General features: G+C 38.4%; 1 protein-coding gene across 6 annotated transcripts in view; it reads right to left on the bottom strand.

Annotated features, from left to right (window-relative positions):
- Positions 1 to 2,070: 2,070 nt before the first annotated feature.
- sobpa (sine oculis binding protein homolog (Drosophila) a) overlaps positions 2,071 to 21,267 on the bottom strand; it is a 48,701-nt gene continuing 29,504 nt past the window's right edge. For 4 of the 6 annotated variants that reach the window (XM_067420791.1, XM_067420793.1, XM_067420789.1 and 1 more), the window contains 3 exons: positions 14,500 to 14,583; positions 7,864 to 9,930; positions 2,071 to 6,609 (listed from right to left, as the gene is read on the bottom strand). In XM_067420791.1, the coding sequence (XP_067276892.1) occupies positions 7,876 to 9,930; positions 14,500 to 14,583 (2,139 nt within the window). In that variant the 3' untranslated portion in view covers positions 2,071 to 6,609; positions 7,864 to 7,875. The remainder of the gene's footprint in view (positions 6,610 to 7,863; positions 9,931 to 14,499; positions 14,584 to 21,267) is intronic. The other 2 variants (XM_067420792.1, XM_067420794.1) reach the window with 1 other exon arrangement.

Genomic DNA, 21,267 nt, shown 5'->3' with positions numbered 1-21,267 from the left:
GAAAAAAACTGCCGACTCGATCAAAAAACGCTGTTGGCTAAAGTAGACTTGAAAATGGACAGGCAGTGCTTTTACATGTTAAGGTCACCCTTGTTGGACATAATTAAGCACACGCTTTGCAGTTCCTTATCTGCTTTCGTAGAATCAGCTATCTTCTGTAGCTTCTGAAATGAAGCCGGCAAGTGCTCCTCAACTCCAACTATGTAGCCCTTGACTTCCTCTTCGAGGTCTGACTGTTGAGTTCGCCAAGGGGTGACTAGACAACGTGTCCGCTCGCAGAGATTTCCCAAATACTATTTATCACATTTCTGGTACATTTCTCACATATCAGTTCATGTTTGTGTTATTGGATCAGAATGAATGGGACACTGTATTTGATTTCAGTCTGCTCACCGGTGTTTTGAGATGCTGTTGTTGCCATCAATAAGTCAAGCATTTAGAAAGTTAGAAAGTCAACATTGTTTGAGAATAACCCAACAAATGAATGAAAAAAGTATTCAGATTACAAATGAAGAGCATTCTTGGAGAAATGAGAATTGGAGTGTGCCTCTATTTATTTGTTTTTAATAAGCAATTCACTGGGTTAAACAAATACTGTTACAACACAAAAATGATACATTTTAAAGCAACAAGTTTTATAACAACTTCATAATCAAAAGACAAGTTTATCTTTTATCTTTTCTTTTGCCATTTCCTTCCTTAATTTAAAAAAAGAAACAAACAAACAAACAGAATCAAACAGACATACTTTTCATTGAGCAGCTTTGCTGCCTCTTGCTACCCTGTTCAAAGAACCATCTCTCTTGCTTTTTAGTATTTGCAAATGCAAAGGCTTGCCAGTAATAAATAATACTATAAAATGTTCTGCAAGTACACAAAAAAAGATTGAGAAACAACAACAAGGGTAAATGTACAAGGTTTCAGGGTGATGGGGTGGGACTGGTGAGGGTGGGCAAATTTAGCAAAATCTCAGATTCATACAGGACAGACAAAGCCTCTATACATCCATACTAGCCAGTTAACAAAGTTGATTTTATTATTCATGTGTGTGTGTGTGTGTGTGTGTGTGTGTGTGTGTGTGTGAGTGTGTTTACAAAGATTGTTTTTTTCTTCTTCTTTTAAACAAGCAGGCGTTGTTAATTACAGAGCACAAAGAATTAAGGCAGCTCAAATGTTCGCCTCAAAAAAGTTTAAACATTAGATCCTTAGAAACTGCAGTTTGCTCTTGTTATTTTACACAGACATAGTGCCTCTCACATAGAGTGCAGAAATAAGAATTTGTTGTTGCATAATTCTGGCTGTTGATAAAGCCATCCTCTTAATACCACCAACAGGAATGATGGGAAACAGCTTTTTTGTATATATATGGCTACAGGAGTTGTGATATTACTGACCCCATTGTCATATACGGTATAAGATGAAAACTCACATCTAAGCTGCCTCTCGGTTTTTCCAGTTTTCTTGATTTTTACCGACATTGCTGTGATTGTTGTTTTGTTTGAGTTGTTTAACACTGCTTGATGAGGGATGCACTGATTGATTGGTTTTGCTGGTATTTGATTTGGGGTGCATGAGTTTCTGTGTCTCCATCTTGTTTCTGTGCATGTGGCTGATCTTTCACCACAGCAGTGCTCATGTTCCCGTCTGATTAAACAGAAGCCCTTCAAACATTTCAAACGGACTAATTTTGGTGAATGAAAAAGCCAAATGCTCTTTCTGTACCCAGCCTCAGGGCTGAAAGACAGTTTGGCCACTAAAACAGGCGCCTCTATAGTAAATCCTTTGAAACGCTCTTGGATTACAGTATTGAACTTGAGCTCTATGGTTTGTTATTTCAGTTCATTTTAACTCATTGGGTCTCTCATCTGTCCCGCTTTTGCGCTTGTTGAAAGAGCACACACTTCACTTCCCTCTAGTGGACCAATGTTGCCATGTCCTTTTTTTTTTTTTTTTTAAGTCACTTACAACTATAGCAAATTTGTTGGGTTCATTTCCCGAATAAAGTCTCATATTTATTTTGATGAATGTGTGACCTGACCACTAGTAGCAGTTAAATATCTCCATCAGCTTTTCCTCCCATGTTTCGGTATAAAAACTGCTCATTTTTATACTTGCACCACCATTTAAAAGTTATTAACATTTTCATTCAGCAAGGATTAAATTAATAGCAAAGTGTCAATTAAGATGTGTATAATGTTACAAAATAATAAAAAAAATCCTGAAAAATGTAGCATGCAAATATTAAGCCACACAACATTTTCAACATTGATGATAATAAGAAATGTTTCTTAAGCAAATAGCATATTATATTGTGATGTTCCTTTACATCACAGGAACAAATTACATTTTAAACTCATCCCAAACTTTTGAACCGTAGTGTATTTTGGTGATATGTTGCTTATTTTAGGCTTGTTTTATCAGACCAGGTTAAGTTACTATCTGGCAACCCTGTAACTGACACACTGGATATTTCTCACTCTGGAAACTCAGAATCACCATCATGCCATTTAGAAAGCGCAGGACAGCAAATCAAAACAACTGTTTTGTGGCCATTTATAATAGTTGACACAGTTTTACAGTATTTACCATAAGTGCAGTGACTATCTCTTCCATACAATGTACACATACACACACAGTGTCTCCATGCTGTTGTCAAGGACAGCTTCATCTGCTATGTCTCACACACATACACACACGCACGTTTTTGCTGGTGTCATTGTCTTGTCTGCGTGGGACCGCAGACACTACAACAGTGTTGGGTTTCAGGGCTATATCTGTCCCAGCCCAGTCTGTGCTGCTCTGGTTTCAATAGCAAGGTCACACACACACACACACAGGAAAGTGATAAAAAAAATCATATTTCATGTCTGTGAGAAGCAGTAATGTGTGTTTGGGTGGTGTGTGCAGCTATAAGAGCGATTTCTTTAGGATATGACCTCAAATTGTCCTTCATACATCAATCAACATCTGTTCCGCTTCTTTTCAGAGCTTATCAATACAGAAGTAAGTTTGAAAAGGGGAAGTGAATCAGAGTGAATCATTTAATCAGCTTTATTTTTCAGGACATTTGGATATCAGAGTAAAAAAATAAGAAGGTAAATGTGACTTTCTGTCATTTTAAATCTCACAATGTGACTATATATCTTGCTAAATTGCTACTGTGTATCTTACAGCAGAGACTGTATGTCTTGCAATTGCGACACGACAACGATGTATCTACTAAAAACGGAAACGTTTTTCAAAACATTTCCCGTTGACAGATCCGTGAAAATGACTAAAAACGCTGTATTATACTGCCAGGCCAGTAGTGGGCGATGTCACTTTGTAAAGAAAAACAATAGACTGAACACGATACGCATGCGCATGACGTTTTCGCCAATTCACGTTTTCAGGCCTCCAAAACGCTGTTGTCGTGTAAAACGATTGGCCAAAATGCCAAAAAAGTTCTTTTTTTGTTGTTGTTTAAAATAGTGTTGTGTAAACGGCCCCTCAATCCTGCAATTGTGACAATTTCTCATAGTTGCGACTTTATATCTCACTTAAACAAGATTAAGCTCATTTAACTCAGTTTAATGTACTTTAAGTTGAAATTACTTAAACATTCAAGTTGACTGGACTTAAAAATTTAAGGCAGCAACTTTTTTTTTTTTTTTTTACAGTGCACTATGGAATATTTGAAATACTAGCATATTAAATAATTACTTAGAGAAGCAAAATAAATAAAATAAGAAGGGAGAAGTAAAAGGGCCGAGTTTGAAAGAGGAGAAGGAGAGAGAGGGGGAAAAAGCGAGGTAATTTGAGTCAATAATGAGAGCGACATATGATTCTGTTGCTGGCTCCTCACGACCAATCCAGACATGTAAAGTACGTTTGGTTTCACCGCACACACAGTATCAAAACTCTCAGATCAACACTGAGATTCACTGTTTCTCCCTTTCACTCACATAAACACAACAAACACAGTGACTGACCGTGCACTTTGGGCGTATGTGTTTGCGCTTTGCTGACATTTTGCGCTTTTTATCAATCTGTTCTCTGTAACACCTCAATCCAGACGGAGGGTCAGCCAGCCGTATCAGGACTGACAAAATAAATCTGACACAGGAATGTGTGTGTGTTTAAATCTGACACTGGAATGAGACTCCGCCACATACAAACCCCAGAGAGAAATCAAGTCCTTACTCTAACCAGTCACAATTAGACCTCTGAGCCTACTCTTAAAAAAAAAATACCACTGTGAAACTGAATCCTGCAGCAAAAAGTACAGAGGGATAGGGTAGGATCGCAATACTCTTTGTACATCGTCCAAGAGCAGAGAGGAAAAAAGAGGGGGAAAGAGGGAGAGAGAAGTGGTAAAGGTTGAAGGCAAGAGAGGGGAGATTTGGGTCAGTGTTGCCCAGTGGAAATAAAAAACAAACACAAAGAAAGACAAAAGACACACAAAATCAGCTTTGTCAAATGACCAGAGAGTGTATGTTTGTTTTTGCTCCTCATTGTGATTTCTATGAGCTTGCATGACAAGTTTTTGACTTAAATTTTCAACCTTCTCCCGAAATAAATTGGCAAAATTGTATGTTTTGTCAAACTAAACTCAAACTGTTTTGGCCAGAAACTTGATTCACCTTCTCTCGCTCTCACACACAAACACACACGGTTTACGGGGACTCTCCATAGGTGCAATGGTTTCCATACTGTATATTCTATCCCCTTGCTATAACACTACCCATCAAAACACTTTTGGCATTTTTTGAATTTCAAAAAAACTCAGTTTAGTATGTTTTTTAGCCATTTGGTTTACGTTTTGTGTCCTCATAAACCACACACACACAGACACACACTTGGCTTTACCTTTCACTCCTCAACTTAAGTAAAAACCTGTTCACTCAGGTGCTAACCCTGCTTTCAGATCTTATAGTACTCAATGTAACTAAAATGATTTTGGCTCTATGTCCACCTAGCCAACTCATTCTACCTTTAAGCAAAATGTTCTTGGCATCTGGTGTAAGTGAACTCTACACTGAGGCACATTGGAACTAACTGAAACTGTTCCTGTAACCATAGCTGGAAAGGAAGTGATGAACATAATTTAGCACTGATTGGGATTTGGCAAAAAATAAAGCATAAAAAACACACAAATGAACCTCAGGAATGCACCCTTGACACCAGCTCAATGCTGCCCAAAACACTTACTGACCTCTCCACTGGTTTTGATTGTACTCTGATAGGAAACCCAAAGGGGATTTTTCTTAAATAAAAGCACCGCAATATGATGAAAAATTATATAAATAATGAGAAATCCAACCCAAATGCCCCGTGGACACTGATTTCAATCCAGCCATCTGATACATCAGGACAGTGTACACAACCCACCAGCAGTGTTAGACAGACTCTTGGTTGAGCCATGCGGCATGGCAATGAGCATGTGTGATGGAACAGACTGGGTGGGACAGTCTCCAAGCCAATGGCCACAAAGCCAGCAGCCATTTTAACAGTTCGCCAAAATGCTTGGTGATGTCTGTACCCTGTAATCCTCAAGTCAAATCAGTGAGTAAATGAATTTTCATTGCACAATAAACCAGCAAACAATCCGCAAACACGTTTCTTCAGTAGTGCGGACTACTTATCTTCTAGGTTTCTTCTCCAACGATGGTTTCCACCATCTTCCTAGGGATAAAATGAAAGTTCACTTCATCCTTCTGTTTTTGTGCTCCCGCTGTGATTTTTGTACTCCCTCCAGGTTGTGTACATTTCTCTCTTCCTGTCTTTTTTTTGGTGTCCAGTTCCAGAACACCTCTCCCTCAGAAAGGACAGAAAGGAAAAAGGTTAAGAAAGACTACAGAGTGTTTTGCTGGTGTTGCAGATACTGATACACATAGTCAGAGGAAGTGAGGGGGAGAGCGAGAGAAGGATTTGAGTGGAGAGACTATTCAGAGAGTTTTCTGTCCATTTTTTAAAGCGGCTCTGCATCTGTATTAGCGCCTCTTTCCAACTGATCAGACCACAAACGTACGGATAGATTAAACTGAGCTTCTTTGAATGCACATACAAAGCAGAAAACTGGTCCATCCATCTGTGGCAGGATTTGATTGGCCATGTTCCAATTTCAGTTATTCATGAGCTTGTTTGATTGGCAGTCTGGCAGACCTATTGTGTTTGTCTTAAGCTCCGCCCTCTTGGAGATCTGGATATGTACACCATAGACTTGCACTGCAATACCGCCTCCAACCAGTAGGGGGACGTCCTCTTAACAGCAAGCCATGAATGGAGGGGTCGAGTGAAGAGGATAGGAAATATCTCTTTCATCAACCAGTAGACTGAGAACAGACTATGCTTGAAGACATTGCAAGTTAGGTAAAACATCACAGCCGATCTTCTTAGATTAACACACTGTGTCAGTCTTAGTTTAGCCGAAAGGGGTGAAGACGGTGCTGACTTCTGCCCAATCCGGATGATCTGTGAGTATATTAAATCAGAACGTGTATGTGAGGATTTGGAAAGGTGGAGGAAACAAGGCTGACATCTTGATTGGCTGAATTGTGGAGTCTGTGGACAGCTGATGGTCTCCGCTGTAGTGCAGTCCTCTTTATCCCTTTGGTGAGATGTTCATATCTATGAAAGAGAGGTGGGGGGTGAATTAAAAAGATAAGAAGAGGAAGTGATGGGTAAATTATTGCATTAAGCCTGGTTGGTCTTTTTGGATCAGTTTGAATGGCTCATGGGGCTAAAGGAATAAATCAGAGATACATTTAAGAGTTAGAGTATAGAGGGATAGAGGATTGAACAATGAATGAGTTAATCTGGTTAAAAAAGCAGATTAAATACCTAATGAACCACATGAGGGTGAGTAATTAATGACTGAATTTTCTTTTTTGTCCCGGTTAACTATCCCTTTAAAATAAATGCTCTTCTTTTGGACCTTCTATTCATCAAAAAAAAAAATTATATATATATATATATATATATATATATATATATATATATATATATATATAATTTTTTTTTTTGATGAATATATATATATATGTATATATTTAATTATATATAATTAAATAAAACTTTTCAACATCTGTGTACTGTATAAATTCAATTTTAGAATACATTAAAACAGAAAATGGTTATTTTAAATTGTAATAATATTTTACAATATTAGCTACTGGTGGGCTGCGTCCAAAATCTTATACTCTCTTTAGTAGGTACTTATTTTGAATAAGTACCAGTAATTACTTTGCACCCATCAAAAAAAAGTATATTCTATATGAATGTAATCTGTATGTATATTCGCTATGTCACCCTTATCACGTGACTATCAGCATCAGTTGCATCAGTGTCACTGTCATTCATAAATTCTCTCCAGTGGCCTCATGGGATAGTAAAGTGTTCATCATATGTGCACTTCACAATCTCTGGATAATCTGGATACTTTTTGCATACTCTTGCGTACCGTAAATTCTACTTGTGACATGCTGTCTTTCGCCTTCTATATAGTCAAGAAGTATGCGATTTTGGATGCAGTCATGAACTCTTTTGTGATGCTATTATGGTACTTATGCTTCCTGTTTGCATCCATTTGAAAGCTCCAGTTCCCTGTTTAATTGCATGGAATAAGTGATAAACTACATTATTCAAATTCATGCTTTTGTCTTTCACAGAAGAAAGTCATACAGTTTTGGTGCAACATGGGTGATGTATAAATTAAAATATTTTTTATTTTTGTATTAACTATTCCTTTAATGCAAATTTGTAACCTAGCACAGAAATATTTGACAGCATTTGTAGTTGTAAAGTAATTGTAAAGTATTGTAAAGTAATCATAGTGTGAAAATCTTATGACTAATAACAAAGTTGACAAAATCTGATTCTCACCTGTCCTCTATTTCACTTGTTCTGATTGCGGATACGCAGACACCTTCTCTTCAGGGGAGGCTCCATTTCCATTGGAACAGTTCCCGTTAATGGGGCTGTCAAGCCACAGGGCAAGATGGCAGCAGTTTTGTCAGCAGGTTTGGGCACGGGCTGAATGACACAGCCAGGTTTGGGCATTAGGGGCAGGGCGTAAGCGTGGTCCTCTCCAGATGGGGCATCTTCAGGGCTCTGAGGTTTTTCCTCCCCTGTACCTGCTGTAATGACAGACTGGTCATTTGAGCTTCTCTTACCTGCCAAGTCTCTTTCTGTTGCCAAACAGCTGTTCTCTTTCAGGTCCTCTCCTTCTAGATCTGCCCCTGCAGGCTTGTCGCACACAGCGGCAGCCCTGCGGCAGGGGTCCACCAGAGGGCGTTGCTCTAAAGGAGGCGTTCTGATCGAACTCTCTGCTGGAGGCACATTACAGCTCCCGTTAACGATCACATTGCAGGGAGTAGCAGAGCCGGGCTCGGTTTTAGCTGTGGTGGTGTTACTAGAAACGGTGGAGGTGCTGCACGTGATTGGCTGAGAAAGTGGCGGCGTGCCGCTGCAGTAGGACGGGTCAGCACAAGGCAGAGCCACAGTAGCCAATGGGCTTTCAGCACTTCTGTCTCTGTTTTTATCTTCCATCATACCTATGCTAGTATCCGCTGACCCATCCATCTCAGTTTCACTTAAAAGTGCAGGTGGTGGGCTCAACCCGGGCTCTGCTTTTACCTGCACACAGGATACAGCTCTCTGGATCACTAGCTGTTGCCGGGAACGACGGCTAGTCGTTAGATCAATAACTCCATCTGCTGGTGTGTCTTTATGAGAGTGCCCAGAGCTTTTGTTACCAGAGTTTTCTGTTTTAACCAACAGATCCGCCATGTTTGTCCTGCCCTGGTCCATCTGTTTGAAAAATCCCGGTGAGAGTGTATCTGAGGTGGGAGGGTCATGGTGAAAGTCCCTCTCTTCCCCTCTGGAGGAGCCAGGAGAAAATGACGGCGGTGGTTTTGAATTGCTCCGCTCGCTCGCAGCTTTCGGAAGTGTTCCGTCATTTCCCGTTCGGTCACCTGATGCCTGTGGACTGAAAGGTATGGGCACCGGAATGGGTATTGGGACTGGTAATGGCACAATCACTGGATAGGGCACTAATAATGTTGGTGGTGGCACTAAGGGGGCCAAAGAAGGCATGCCAATGTTCATAATGGGTGGCATTGGCATGGGTCCAGCTGGCATCATATTAATTGGGGGGAAAGGCAAGGCTGGCATGTGGCCGCCGGGGTGAGGGGGCATCATACCCGGAGGGTTCCCAGAAAGGGTTGGGGCGGAGGATGGGTGCATGTGGGGGGAAAGGAGTGGGCGGTGCATAGGGCTTGATGGAGGACCCAAAGTCCGAGGAGGTGGTGGTGGCCCAATGCCAGGAATCATGGGATTGGAATGAGGGCTGTTGGGGCCTGGGGGACGTAGGAATGGAGGCCGAATCTGCTGCATCATCTGGTGCTCCATAAAAAGAGGGAGAGGGACCGGGCCACGGGGTGTCATGACCATTGGCGGGCTGCCAGGCGGCATACCCAGACCTGGATGTAAACCTGCTATAGGTGGTGGAGGATGTGGCGGTAACGCAGGGCTTTCATGTGGCCGTGGTGTGGGGATTTTCGTAGATGATGATGTGGAGGATGACGAGGACGAGGAAGAACACACAGTTCCGGTTTCAGATGGTGACCCTGATGTTGATCCAGAAGGTCCAGCTACAGAGGTGGCACACCCTGGTGAAGGTACCTTGCGACTGCGGAGCTCATTTAGCGGTGCACTCCAGGACTCAGGTGTAAGAAGCTGTACACCTGCTCCACTCTCTGATTTCATTTCACTGGTGGGGTGAGGAGGGTTACACAGACCCCCAGGCAGTGCGGCCTGAGTCTCTTTATAGAATATGTCCATCTTATATTGGTTCAGACACTTTGCACTGCAGAATTGAAGCCGCCTCTCACCCGCTCCAAAATCCAGGTATTCCTTAGTGTGGCGGATGTGTTTGCACCAATCACAGACCTGTAACATGAACAATGTAAAATAAAGCTTAATTCTTCACAATGTCTATTTTAAAGTATACAAATTCTAATACAAACACACTCCATGGACTAACACATCTTTAAAAGAGTATGGCTGTCTTTCTTTATGACTTATAACACACAGTATGTGAAGAGAGTATGTGTGTGTGTATGTTTTGTAAAGTGTCAGATCTATAAGATTATAGGTTTTCGGGGATGAAAGAGTTAGCATTAATTATAACAACTTAAGTGTAAAAGAGAAATGTTATTTATGTCATGAAATATTAAACTCAAGCTTTTAGATGATCATCTTTTACAGATTACAAAAGTCATATTTTATAATTAAAATACAATAATTAAAATGAAAATAAATGAATATAAATCATAATCATATTGAAATTACTAATATTGCAATTAAATATTGAATTAAAAAGTATGAAAAATGCTAAAAGGAGTATGTAAAATTATTTCTTCTATTTTTCTCTATATTATCACTGTATTTTTAACACATGCATCCTCACACACACACATAGACACTCATTACAAGATGTCAGGAGTCAGCTGCCCAAGGCAAGCTGCAGGGTCAAACTGACAGCCACGACTAAAAGGTTTTCCCTTCAAGGGACAATTATGCTCGTAGATTCTGAGTGTGTGTATGTGTGAGTGAGTGAGTCGGTGAGTGTGTATCTGTGACACAGCAGGTGACACTAACTGAGAAAGACAGTAACAACAGCCTAAGATAGACAGGAACAAGGGTCTTAAACCTGGTTTACGTGCGCATGTATGAGTGCGAAAGAATAGAAAGCGAGAGGGATCTCTGGGTAATTAATGGATATGATGTGTTCTGCTAAGACAAAGAATAGAGTCATTTAACATGGGGATAGACAGACCAAAACATAGAAAGATGAACAAAGCCATGAATATCCTATAAGAAATAAATACTCCTAAATTATTAAATACTTTTTCTATCTCTCTTTATAGGATAGTTTTTTCTGTCTAACCACTCAACAAAAGTGTCTTGGAGTCGATAAGGCTGTCAATCTCCAGAGAGGAGGTCAGTTAAAGTAGTTGAGTGCAGATAGAGAAAAATCTGCCTCAGGCCTGGCGAGTAGAGAACATAGAAAGAGATTTGCAAACATTGGCTTGTCAAAAAGACAGACAAGTAGACTCAGACAGACCTGGCAACACAACTAACTGCAGACACAAGAGGGAATTCACAGAGAATGAATTATGTCGTTTATTTGCAGGCACTTTTTAAGTTGTTTTAGCTCCCGATTCACTGCAAATTAAGTAATGGCGCAAACACACCCAAATACTTCATGTTCTCTCTTCTGCTGCTAGATTGTGGCATCTATGATAAGTATTTTTATAGCTATACATTATAAGCCTAATTATTAAAGAAAAAAAGATGTTGGCCACTGCATGCTAAAGTGCTGCAGTGGCCAATCTGCCTCAAAATCAGGTAGAAACTAAATTACACTAACTACACACACGCTGAACACAATGTACATTGAATAGCTGCCTGCTTATTTGTTGTCCAAAAGTTTGTCCTGTTTACTAATGAATTGGCAACCTTAAACTTTTGATTTTAAAACTAGCAGTGCTTTTTTGAATCTGAATAAGATTTGCCTCAGGCCTGCCTGAGCGGACTGCATAGACAGAGCTTTCTCTTAAGACTAGTGAATTGACTGCAGAAGCCAGAGTTCCACTGAAGATAATGAAGGCATTTATCATATGCCACTACTGTCAATGATGGACATTCATCACACGGACAAAGAGAGCGTGAGCGAGGAAGGAAGGAGGGAGGGAGGAAGGAAGGAAGGAAGGAAGGAAGGAAGGAAGGAAGGAAGGAAGGAAGGAAGGAAGGGAGGAAGGGAGGAAGGGAGGGAGGGAGGAAGGGAGGAAGGGAGGGAGGGAGGAAGGGAGGAAGGGAGGGAGGGAGGAAGGGAGGGAGGGAGGGAGGGAGGGAGGGAGGGAGGGAGGAAGGAAGGAAGGAAGGAAGGAAGGAAGGAAGGAGGGAGGGAAGGAAGGAAGGAAGGAAGGAAGGAAGGAAGGAAGGAAGGAAGGAAGGAAGGAAGGAAGGAAGGAAGGAAGGAAGGAAGGAAGGAAGGAAGGAAGGAAGGAAGGAAGGAAGGAAGGAAGGAGAAAGCTGGATCATGTGAAATCATATTCTCACATATTTACACAGCTACAAACACAGGCACATATTCATACATTCAAACACAGGTCTACATCCATTTCCTACATTATTTTCGTGAGAGTCCTTAAAAACTTACTTCAAAATAAGTTGGGTCACTTCAAGATATTTTCTCTGAAATGTCTTATTATATTACTTTGCTTCATGACAACATTTATGTCATAATGTTTGTATCTTAATGTAAAATACAGATAATAAAATGTGTTAATTGTGACCCTGTACCACAAAACGAGTCAAGTCGAATGTGTATATTTGTCGCCATAGCCAACAATACACTGTATGGGTCAAAATTGTAGATTTTTCTTTTATGCCAAAAATCATTAGGATATAAAGTAAAGATCATGGTCCATGAAGATATTTAGTAAATGTCCTACAGTAAATATATAAAAAAGTATAAATAGTAGTAATATGCATTGCTAAGGACTTAATTTGGACAACTTTAAAGGCAATTTTCTTAATACTTAATGCTGTCAAATATTCCACTATCGTGGAGAAATATTGTAATATCCTAACATATTGTCCTAATCATACATTAATGGAAAGCTTATTTATTCAGCTGTCAAATTATGTATACATCTCAATAAAAAATAAATAAAAAAACTTATAACTGGTTTTGTGGTCCAGGCTCCAGGGTCATTTTTTAGAATAAGAATCCATTTAGAACAAATACATTTTGACACGATGTACAGCAACGGAGGAGATCAAATCTATATGATAGACAATCTACATAAAAATGTAGATCTGGTTTAAATCAGTAATCCAATCTTACTTGAATTAGCTCGATATGAAAGAAGCTTTCTGCCGCAGGGTGATGTGGATGGAAATATGGCTGACAGATGCCACTCATTCAGGAATCTACGTAATGAAGTTTTAAGTTTTAAATATGGAAGCTCTAACAATGCCAGTTAACAAGCACAAACCAGCTTGAGGCGAGCCTGGATATTCTCAATTATAAATGATTTTCATATTTCCTGAGTTTAAAAAGCGAGACAGATGGAGACCACTTAACGAGTCACGGCTCTCTAAGAGAAATTTTACTGCACATTACCCTAATGGACTTCTTTTCTCTCTCTCTCTTTCTCCCAATCCACTCTCTCTCCCTTTCTCTTAATCTTTCACTCACTCTTATTTTGCTTTTCTCTCTCTCTCTCTAACATGGTTGAGAGGTAATTACTGTCATTTACTTCTGCTGTAGCTGTAAAGCCGATGTCCGTGACCATGCTGCGAGTAGCTGTGCGCTCTTTTACTGTAATTACCTGCTAACGTACGGCTGCCAACTCAGTGTTAGAAAGGAAGTTTCTGTGCTAATGCTTTTCTTTCCCCATCACACACACCCTCTGTCCCCAGAATGCGTCTTTTCTCAACCAGCCATATGCTGATTTTATACACACACACATGCATATATCCCACTTGTCCATTCATGTGTCAAACAGTAACATTCAATGCAGATTGACAATGTTTAAATAAAAACATGAAAAAATGAAATGTCAGAGATGTATAACAAACTGTTTTACAGCTAATAAAATAGATAAGCAGAACACCTCATGATCTAGTCTTGAGTTAGTGATTTGACCAGTCGTGTGTCTTAATCAACAGAAGTTAAACTTTTGCAATGCTGTTTTCACACTATAAAATAATAGCAAGAAATATCTGGGTCGTATTTCCCTACAAAATAAAATTAAAAAAACACAGTAAAAAGTTATTTTAAAGGTATCATGTTTTTAATTGTGACATTATTCTTATTACTGTAATGCAAAACTTTTTTTTTTATTAATACTGATAATTGGCATAAAAGTTAAGGATATATGGGTATGATATATACCAATATTGACTAACAAATGATACCATACCTATAGTACCTATTATTATAGGTATTGCTATTAAAGTTAATATTTATTATATTATTATAGGTATAGATATTAAAGATTATCTTTTAAAAAAACACTGCTGGGTGTTAAGTAAGTTTTAAGAATACTGTATATTATATATTTCTTTGTAATATCATCTGTAGCAATTAAAATGAAATTTTAGTTTTTATTGCTTTAAAAAATATATATATTTATGGAATTGTAATATCGACCAAATTAGCATAAAATTATTTATTGGTTTATTAGTATCAGCTAGGATTTTAATATTACTGCATACCTAATAAAATAATGTCACAATACAAAAAAAGTGCTTCCAAAACATTTTTTGGAAACATCACAAGAAAACACTTTTTCTTGTTCTCTCACAGCATTTCAGAATTAAGATTTAAGACTTTCAGACATGGTCACAATCACACCATTTTTCTAAAATCTAAATCATTTAATCAATATGCATATGTTGTTTCTACATCTCTAATTTTGGGGTGTTAAATGGTTTATATCTTACAAGCACATCGCTGTTTGTCTTGAGGACAAGTCTGGGCGTGTCTTTGGACAAGCTGTGGTGCGGAACGCCCTCCTCCTCTCTGGCCTAAAGGAAAAACATAATGTCCCTTTTTATGCATGGCCAAAACAAAAATAAACACATACATAACAGATGTAGAAAAGAAAGAAAGAATGATGTGAATGAGGGAATTGAGTGAGAGAATAAAAACAACATGTGCTGACCTGAATAGACATATAGAGACAAAAGAGACATTCTGTGTGTGAGTGTGTGCCTGACTGTGTATGTTCAGAATTTGTCTGTACTACAAGGTTATACTTTATAATAGTAAGGTAGATTGAAACAAGAAATGTATACTTGAAAACCTTGAAATATCTCAAAAGCAGAACAAAATTAATTAATAAATACTCTAGAAAATTGGGGGGAAGTAGTGCTAAAACACTCACATATAATAAAAAAGAATACAAAAATTAAATTAAAACAAATCATAAAATAAAACTGAAAAACTGATCTTAAAAGAAAACAATGTGGTTTACTGTGTATCCTTCATATTCACAAAGATTTATTATCTCTGAGCTGATAGCTAAGCATCTCAATGCCACTGCCGACAAACCCCTTACACACAAATATACTGAGGAGCATCAGTCTGCGGATACACACACTTGTGCCATCTTCAGTCTTTATTTTGTGTAGTGTCTGTGACCCCTCTGGACTTGAGCCAACTCATTTACATATAGCACTAATGAGGCTGCATAAACACACAGTCACACACACACACATGCACAAAAGTCATTTCCGCAGTCTTAATGACTTGAGGCATGATGGTGCTCCAAGAAATAACCACACACATCAAGACTCTTTCATACACACCATCACACAGATAAAGCCACATGCAGACACACAAAACTCGATGTACCTGACGGCTTATTAAGTAACCAAAAACTGCAGAGATGCTGAGACGGATAGTATATGAAGACAACTCTGTTCCTCCACATTGTAAATCATGCCCCAGTTTGTGCATGTTACCTGGGCTTTAGCATTTCAACCACATCTCTGCCAGCCACCATCTGGGCATCACACAACCCAGCCCAGGTGTGTGTGAGTGTGAGTGAGTGTGAGTGTGTGTGTGTGAGAGAGAGAGAGAGAGAGAGAGAGAGAGAGAGAGAGAGAGAGAGAGAGAGAGAGAGAGAGAGAGAGAGAGAGAGAGACACAGAGAGAGAGACATTGTTAATTGAGAGACATTTCACATTGCCAGGTACAATGTACTTCTCCAAGGACATCGTCTGTCTATCATTTTCTGCCTGTCTATATCATCGTCTGTCTGTGTGTCCATCTGCTTGGCTGTTTAAAAAGGGTTGTTTTGTCTGTCTGTCTGTCTGTCTGTCTGTCTGTCTATCATCGTCTGTCTGTCTGTCATCGTCTGTGTCATCATATGTCTTTTTGTCTATCATTGTCTGTCTGTCTGTCTATCATCGTATGTCTGTCTGTCTGTCTGTCTGTCTGTCTGTCTATTGTTCTCTCTATCTGTCTGTCTATCATCGTCTGTCTGCCTATCAATCTGTCTGTCTGTCTATCATCGTCTGTTTGTCTATATCATCTGTCTGTCTATCATTCATCATCTGTCTTTCTATCGTGTGTCTGCCTATCAATCTGTCTATTGATTTGTCTGTCCGTATATCTGTCTGTCTGTCTGTACGTCTATATCATATGTCTGTCTGTCTATCGTTCTATCTATCTGTCTGTCTATCATCGTCTGTCTGTCTGTCTGTCATCGTCTGTCATCATATGTCTTTCTGTCTATCATTGTCTGTCTGTCTGTCTATCATCGTATGTCTGTCTGTCTGTCTGTCTGTCTGTCTGTCTGTCTATTGTTCTCTCTGTCTGCCTATCAATCTGTCTGTCTGTCTATCATCGTCTGTTTGTCTATATCATCATCTGTCTGTCTATCATTCATCATCTGTCTTTCTATCATCGTCTGTCTGCCTATCAATCTGTCTATTGATTTGTCTGTCCGTCTATCTGTCTGTCTGTCTGTACGTCTATATCATATGTCTGTCTGTCTATCGTTCTATCTATCTGTCTGTCTATCATCGTCTGTCTGTCTGTCCGTTTATCGTTCTATCTATCTGTCTGTCTATCATCGTCTGTCTGTCTGTCTATCGTTCTATCTATCTGTCTGTTTATCATAGTCTGTCTGCCTATCAATCTGTCTGTCTGTCTGTCTGTCTGTCTATCTATCACGATAATACAATATTGCCAAAGCGAGAAATATATGAACATAAATAATAATACATATGAACATAAATAATAATAATGGTAATAATAAAGATAATCGAAGAAAATATTACAACATAACATAAACTTAAATAAACTGTGTAAGAAATTAGAACATTTGATACCACAGTGTTTTAACATGTCTGTCTATCATCATCTGTCTGTCTGTCTGTCATTGTCTGTCTATCATTTTCTGCCTGTCTATATCATAGTCTGTCTGTGTGACCATCTGCTTGGCTGTTTAAAAAGGGTTGTTTTGTCTGTCTGTCTGTCTGTCTATCATCCTGTCTGTCTGTCATCATCTGTGTCATCATCTGTCTGTCTGTCATCGTTTGTCTGTCTGTCATCGTCAGTCTGTCATCATCTGTCTGTCTGTCTATCATCGTCTGTCTGTCTGTCTAACATTGTCTGTCTATCATTCCCTGTCTGTCTGTGTGTATCATCATCGTCTGTCTATCATTGTCGTCCTGTCTATATCATCGTCTGTCTGTCCGTCATCATCTGTCTTTCTATCATCGTCTATCTGTCTGTGTGTCTATCTATCAATCAATCTATCTATCTATCTATCTATCTATCTATCTATCTATCTATCTATCTATCTATCTATCTATCTATCTATCTATCTATCTATCTATCTATCTATCTATCTATCTATCTATCTATCGATTTGTCTGTCTGTCTATCAATGTCTGTCTATCATCGTCTTTCTGTCTATCGTTCTATCTGTCTGTCTATCATCGTCTGTCTGCCTATCAATCTGTCTGTCTGTCTATCATCGTCTGTCTATCATTGTCTGTTTATCTATATCATCATCTGTCTGTCTATCATCGTCTGTCTATATGTCTGTCTGTCTGTCTATCGTTCTATCTATTATCTGTCTGTCTATCATCGGCTGTCATTCTGTCTGTCTGTCTGTCTATCATTCTATCTATCTGTCTGTTTGTCTGTCTATCATCATAATCTTCTGTCTATCATTGTTTGCCTTTAATATCATCATCTGTCTGTCTGTCATTATCTGTCTTTCTATCATTGTCTGTCTGTCTGTCTATCGTTCTATCTATCTGTTTCTTTGTCTGTCTATCGTTCTATCTATCTGTCTTTCTCTCATCGTCTGTCTCAATTAATCTGTCTGTCTGTCTATCATCGTCTGTCTATCATTGTCTGTTTGTCTGTATCATCATCAGTCTGTCATCATCTGTCTGTCTATCATCATTTGCATATCTGTCTGTCTGTCTATCGTTCTATCTATCCGTTTGTCTGTCTGTCTATCATTGGCTGTCATTCTGTCTGTCTATCATTCTATCTATCTGTCTGTTTGTCTGTCTATCATCATAATCGTCTGTCTATAATTGTCTGCCTTCAATATCATCATTTGTCTGTCTGTCATCATCTGTCTTTCTATCATTGTCTGTCTATCTATCTATCTGGTCACCATGAGTTTGGCAAGTAAGAAGTGTTCCAGGATCAACATCTTTTGTTGATCCTGGAACAACATTCCTGTCCAAAAATATAGTCCTAACTCTATCCCTATACCTCTAACCGTACTTATGCCTTTTACTATGTTATATTGGTAAAGAAATGCATTTGACAGTTGACATTAACTCCTTAACTCTATATAAGCATTTCTCCAATGCTCTGACTAGTTGCCCAGGGTGCGTCCACTAATATGTGTAAGTCTATATGTGTAAGAGTGATTTCAGAGTGTGTATGATTGTTCTCTTGGCTAGCAGCTATGAAATAATCACCCTGCACCATGAGTCACAACACCATGGCAACAAGACCTCAGGAAGCAAAGGCCCAATACCTTCCAACACACACACACACACACACACACACACACACACACACACACACACACACACACACACACACACACACACACACACACACACACACACAAATTGTAAAAGAGTTTTGTTTCAGAGACTGAGAAATTGTACTCCAACTTTCAAAATAGTTTAACATTTGTGAGTCCTGCAGTATCTAAGTTACTGGTTATAGGTCTATGTATGCATGTTCGCATTTGTTGAGTGTATTAATGAGGTGTGTGTATATAAATCAACATCACCGTTTACGCTCCGTCAGATTTTAAACACTGTAATCAAATTTAACATTTAAAAAAGTTACAATTTCTCCAACACTTGACACACTCACAAGGCTCACACCGCAGGATAATTAAAAAAAAAAATCTAAACAAAAAACAGGCAAAATGAAGCATGAATGGATCAGATGATAAACAAAATGAGAAACTCAAGAAAGGAATGTTATGCATTTAGAAAAGAACTGGTTCAAATTCAGCACACAAACACAATGAATTGTTTTTATACTGACCTAATGATATTTTCTGTCCCATAAATAAAAGACCTAAACCTCACACAAAATTTTGCCACACTTCGCTGAAGTAGTGTGAAGAAAACACACACAGCATATGGCCATTCAATCCAAATCTTTTCTCTTGGTCTTATTGGCAGAGCTGCGTTTAATTCTGTTTTATGGCATGAAACACAGACTTGGTGTGCCTGTCTGTCTGTCTGTCTGTCTGTCTGTGTCCATCTGCTTGGCTGTTTAAAATGGGTTGTTTTGGCCAGATGTTTGAGTTCATTGTGTACATGTTTTCTTTAAAGACTCTTTCACACTAACATTTTATTATTATTATTATAATTATTATTATTATTATTATTATTATTCGACAGTTTTAAAGACATTATGTATTTTGAAACCATGGTACTCAGTGATTCCCATTATCATTTACTTAAGCATTAAGCAACTCAAGGCCATGCATTAAAGTGATTGCAGGGTTAAATTGTTCCTAAATGGGAAAGTCACTGTAATGCAGCATGTTTTTATAAAATGGTGCCAACAGCTTTATGATAAAATACACCAATGTTCAATAAATTGTTTATTAATATAAACTATACTATACTATACTATTACTAAAATTGTCTATTTAATACAATGCTGTTTTTTAATACTTTCTATTTATCAAAGAATCCTGTATTACGATTTCCATAAAATAAAATTCTGCAGCACTTTCCTCAAAAGCGTTTTCAAAAAGTTTTAACATTCTCTAAACTGTAAGTGCAACTGTTCTATGGGACATTACAACTATTGCATAGTCTGCAAAATGTAGTAACTGTGTCTTAATTAAACTAAGGCCTAATATAGGCTTAATCTAAACCCTGTCTGTGAAATCAGGCCTTAATCGGACTGAGTAAACCCAGCCCGATCTGCCGGCGATTTGATTTCTTGATTTTAGAAACCTCTAAATATTTCTATCCTGCTTATGTAACAAATTTGTGGGGACCAATTACAAACCGGCTTATCCTCCTTGCACGCTATTGGTGGGTTTAACACATTGAGGAATAGAGAAGTGATGGATCATTGGTCTGATTGGTTGAAGGACTATCCAATTGAGTCATTTGAACTATGCCCATTACGCCTCTTGTGCAGTAGAAATACAGAGCAGAGTCCCCAGACCAGCTTGGTCTGGTGATAGCCATACAAAATAAAAATTTGGCACTCAATGTCATTGTGTGAGCCAAACAGTACTCACTAAGGCAATTAGTCCTTGAAATACTATAACTTTGAAAAACTTAGTCAAACGGCCATGAATCAGTGAATCGATCAATGATTCCAATCGCCAATGTCACGTGATTTCAGCAGTTTGGATCACTCATGAACGGAGGTCTTACGGGTGTGGAACGACATTAGGGTGAGTCATTAATGACATCAATTTAATTTTTGGGTGAACTAACCCTTTAAGGCCACCTAATATAAATTGAGTCCCTGAATTTATTGTTTTGAAGACTGGAGTAATGATGCTGAAAGTTCATCTTTTCAAATTCCATCCAATTCATGAATTCTGTTTACTTCCACCAAATTAATCAATTAAATTTCAAAATGCATTAAAATAATAAATAAATTGTAATCATATTTAATAACATTACTGTTTGTTTGGTCAAATAAGTGCAGCCTTGGTGAGACATCTTTCAAAAACATTTAAAAATATACATTTATTTTTAAACATATACAGCATGGCCTTGCTTTTACAAAAAGGCTCCACCAATAAAATATAAAGGACATTCAAATGTAATGTTGATAAGTAAATTTGTAAAATCTGACCTATCTGTTTTATAAACAGTATTTTACTTTGTACTACAAGGTCCTCTACTGACAAATTCTATGTCCAGAAGTGTATATATCTGAAAAACATCATGAAACTTATTTCTGCTCCTTTGATAATGATGGCTAACATCGAGACTTTCCGACATCGTCTGATATATTCTGACTATAATAGTTTTCCTATGCCTGTTGCCACTCAAGACTCACAATAAACTCTCACTGTACCCGAGTTAAAGCGACCAAAGGTCTTTCTACTTATTCAGCCTTATTCATCCCAAACACACATTTCAGTCCAGAACAGATCACCATATATGGACACACGTCTCTGTATTCAAAATATTCAGTTACTCTAAGGTTTCATGAGGCTAAAAATAT

The sequence above is a fragment of the Pseudorasbora parva genome, chromosome 17, assembly GCF_024679245.1.
Source record: "Pseudorasbora parva isolate DD20220531a chromosome 17, ASM2467924v1, whole genome shotgun sequence".
Taxonomy (NCBI): Eukaryota; Metazoa; Chordata; class Actinopteri; order Cypriniformes; family Gobionidae; genus Pseudorasbora; species Pseudorasbora parva.
The sequence above is the reverse complement of the archived record's forward strand: the minus strand, read 5'-3'. Positions and strand labels throughout refer to the sequence as shown.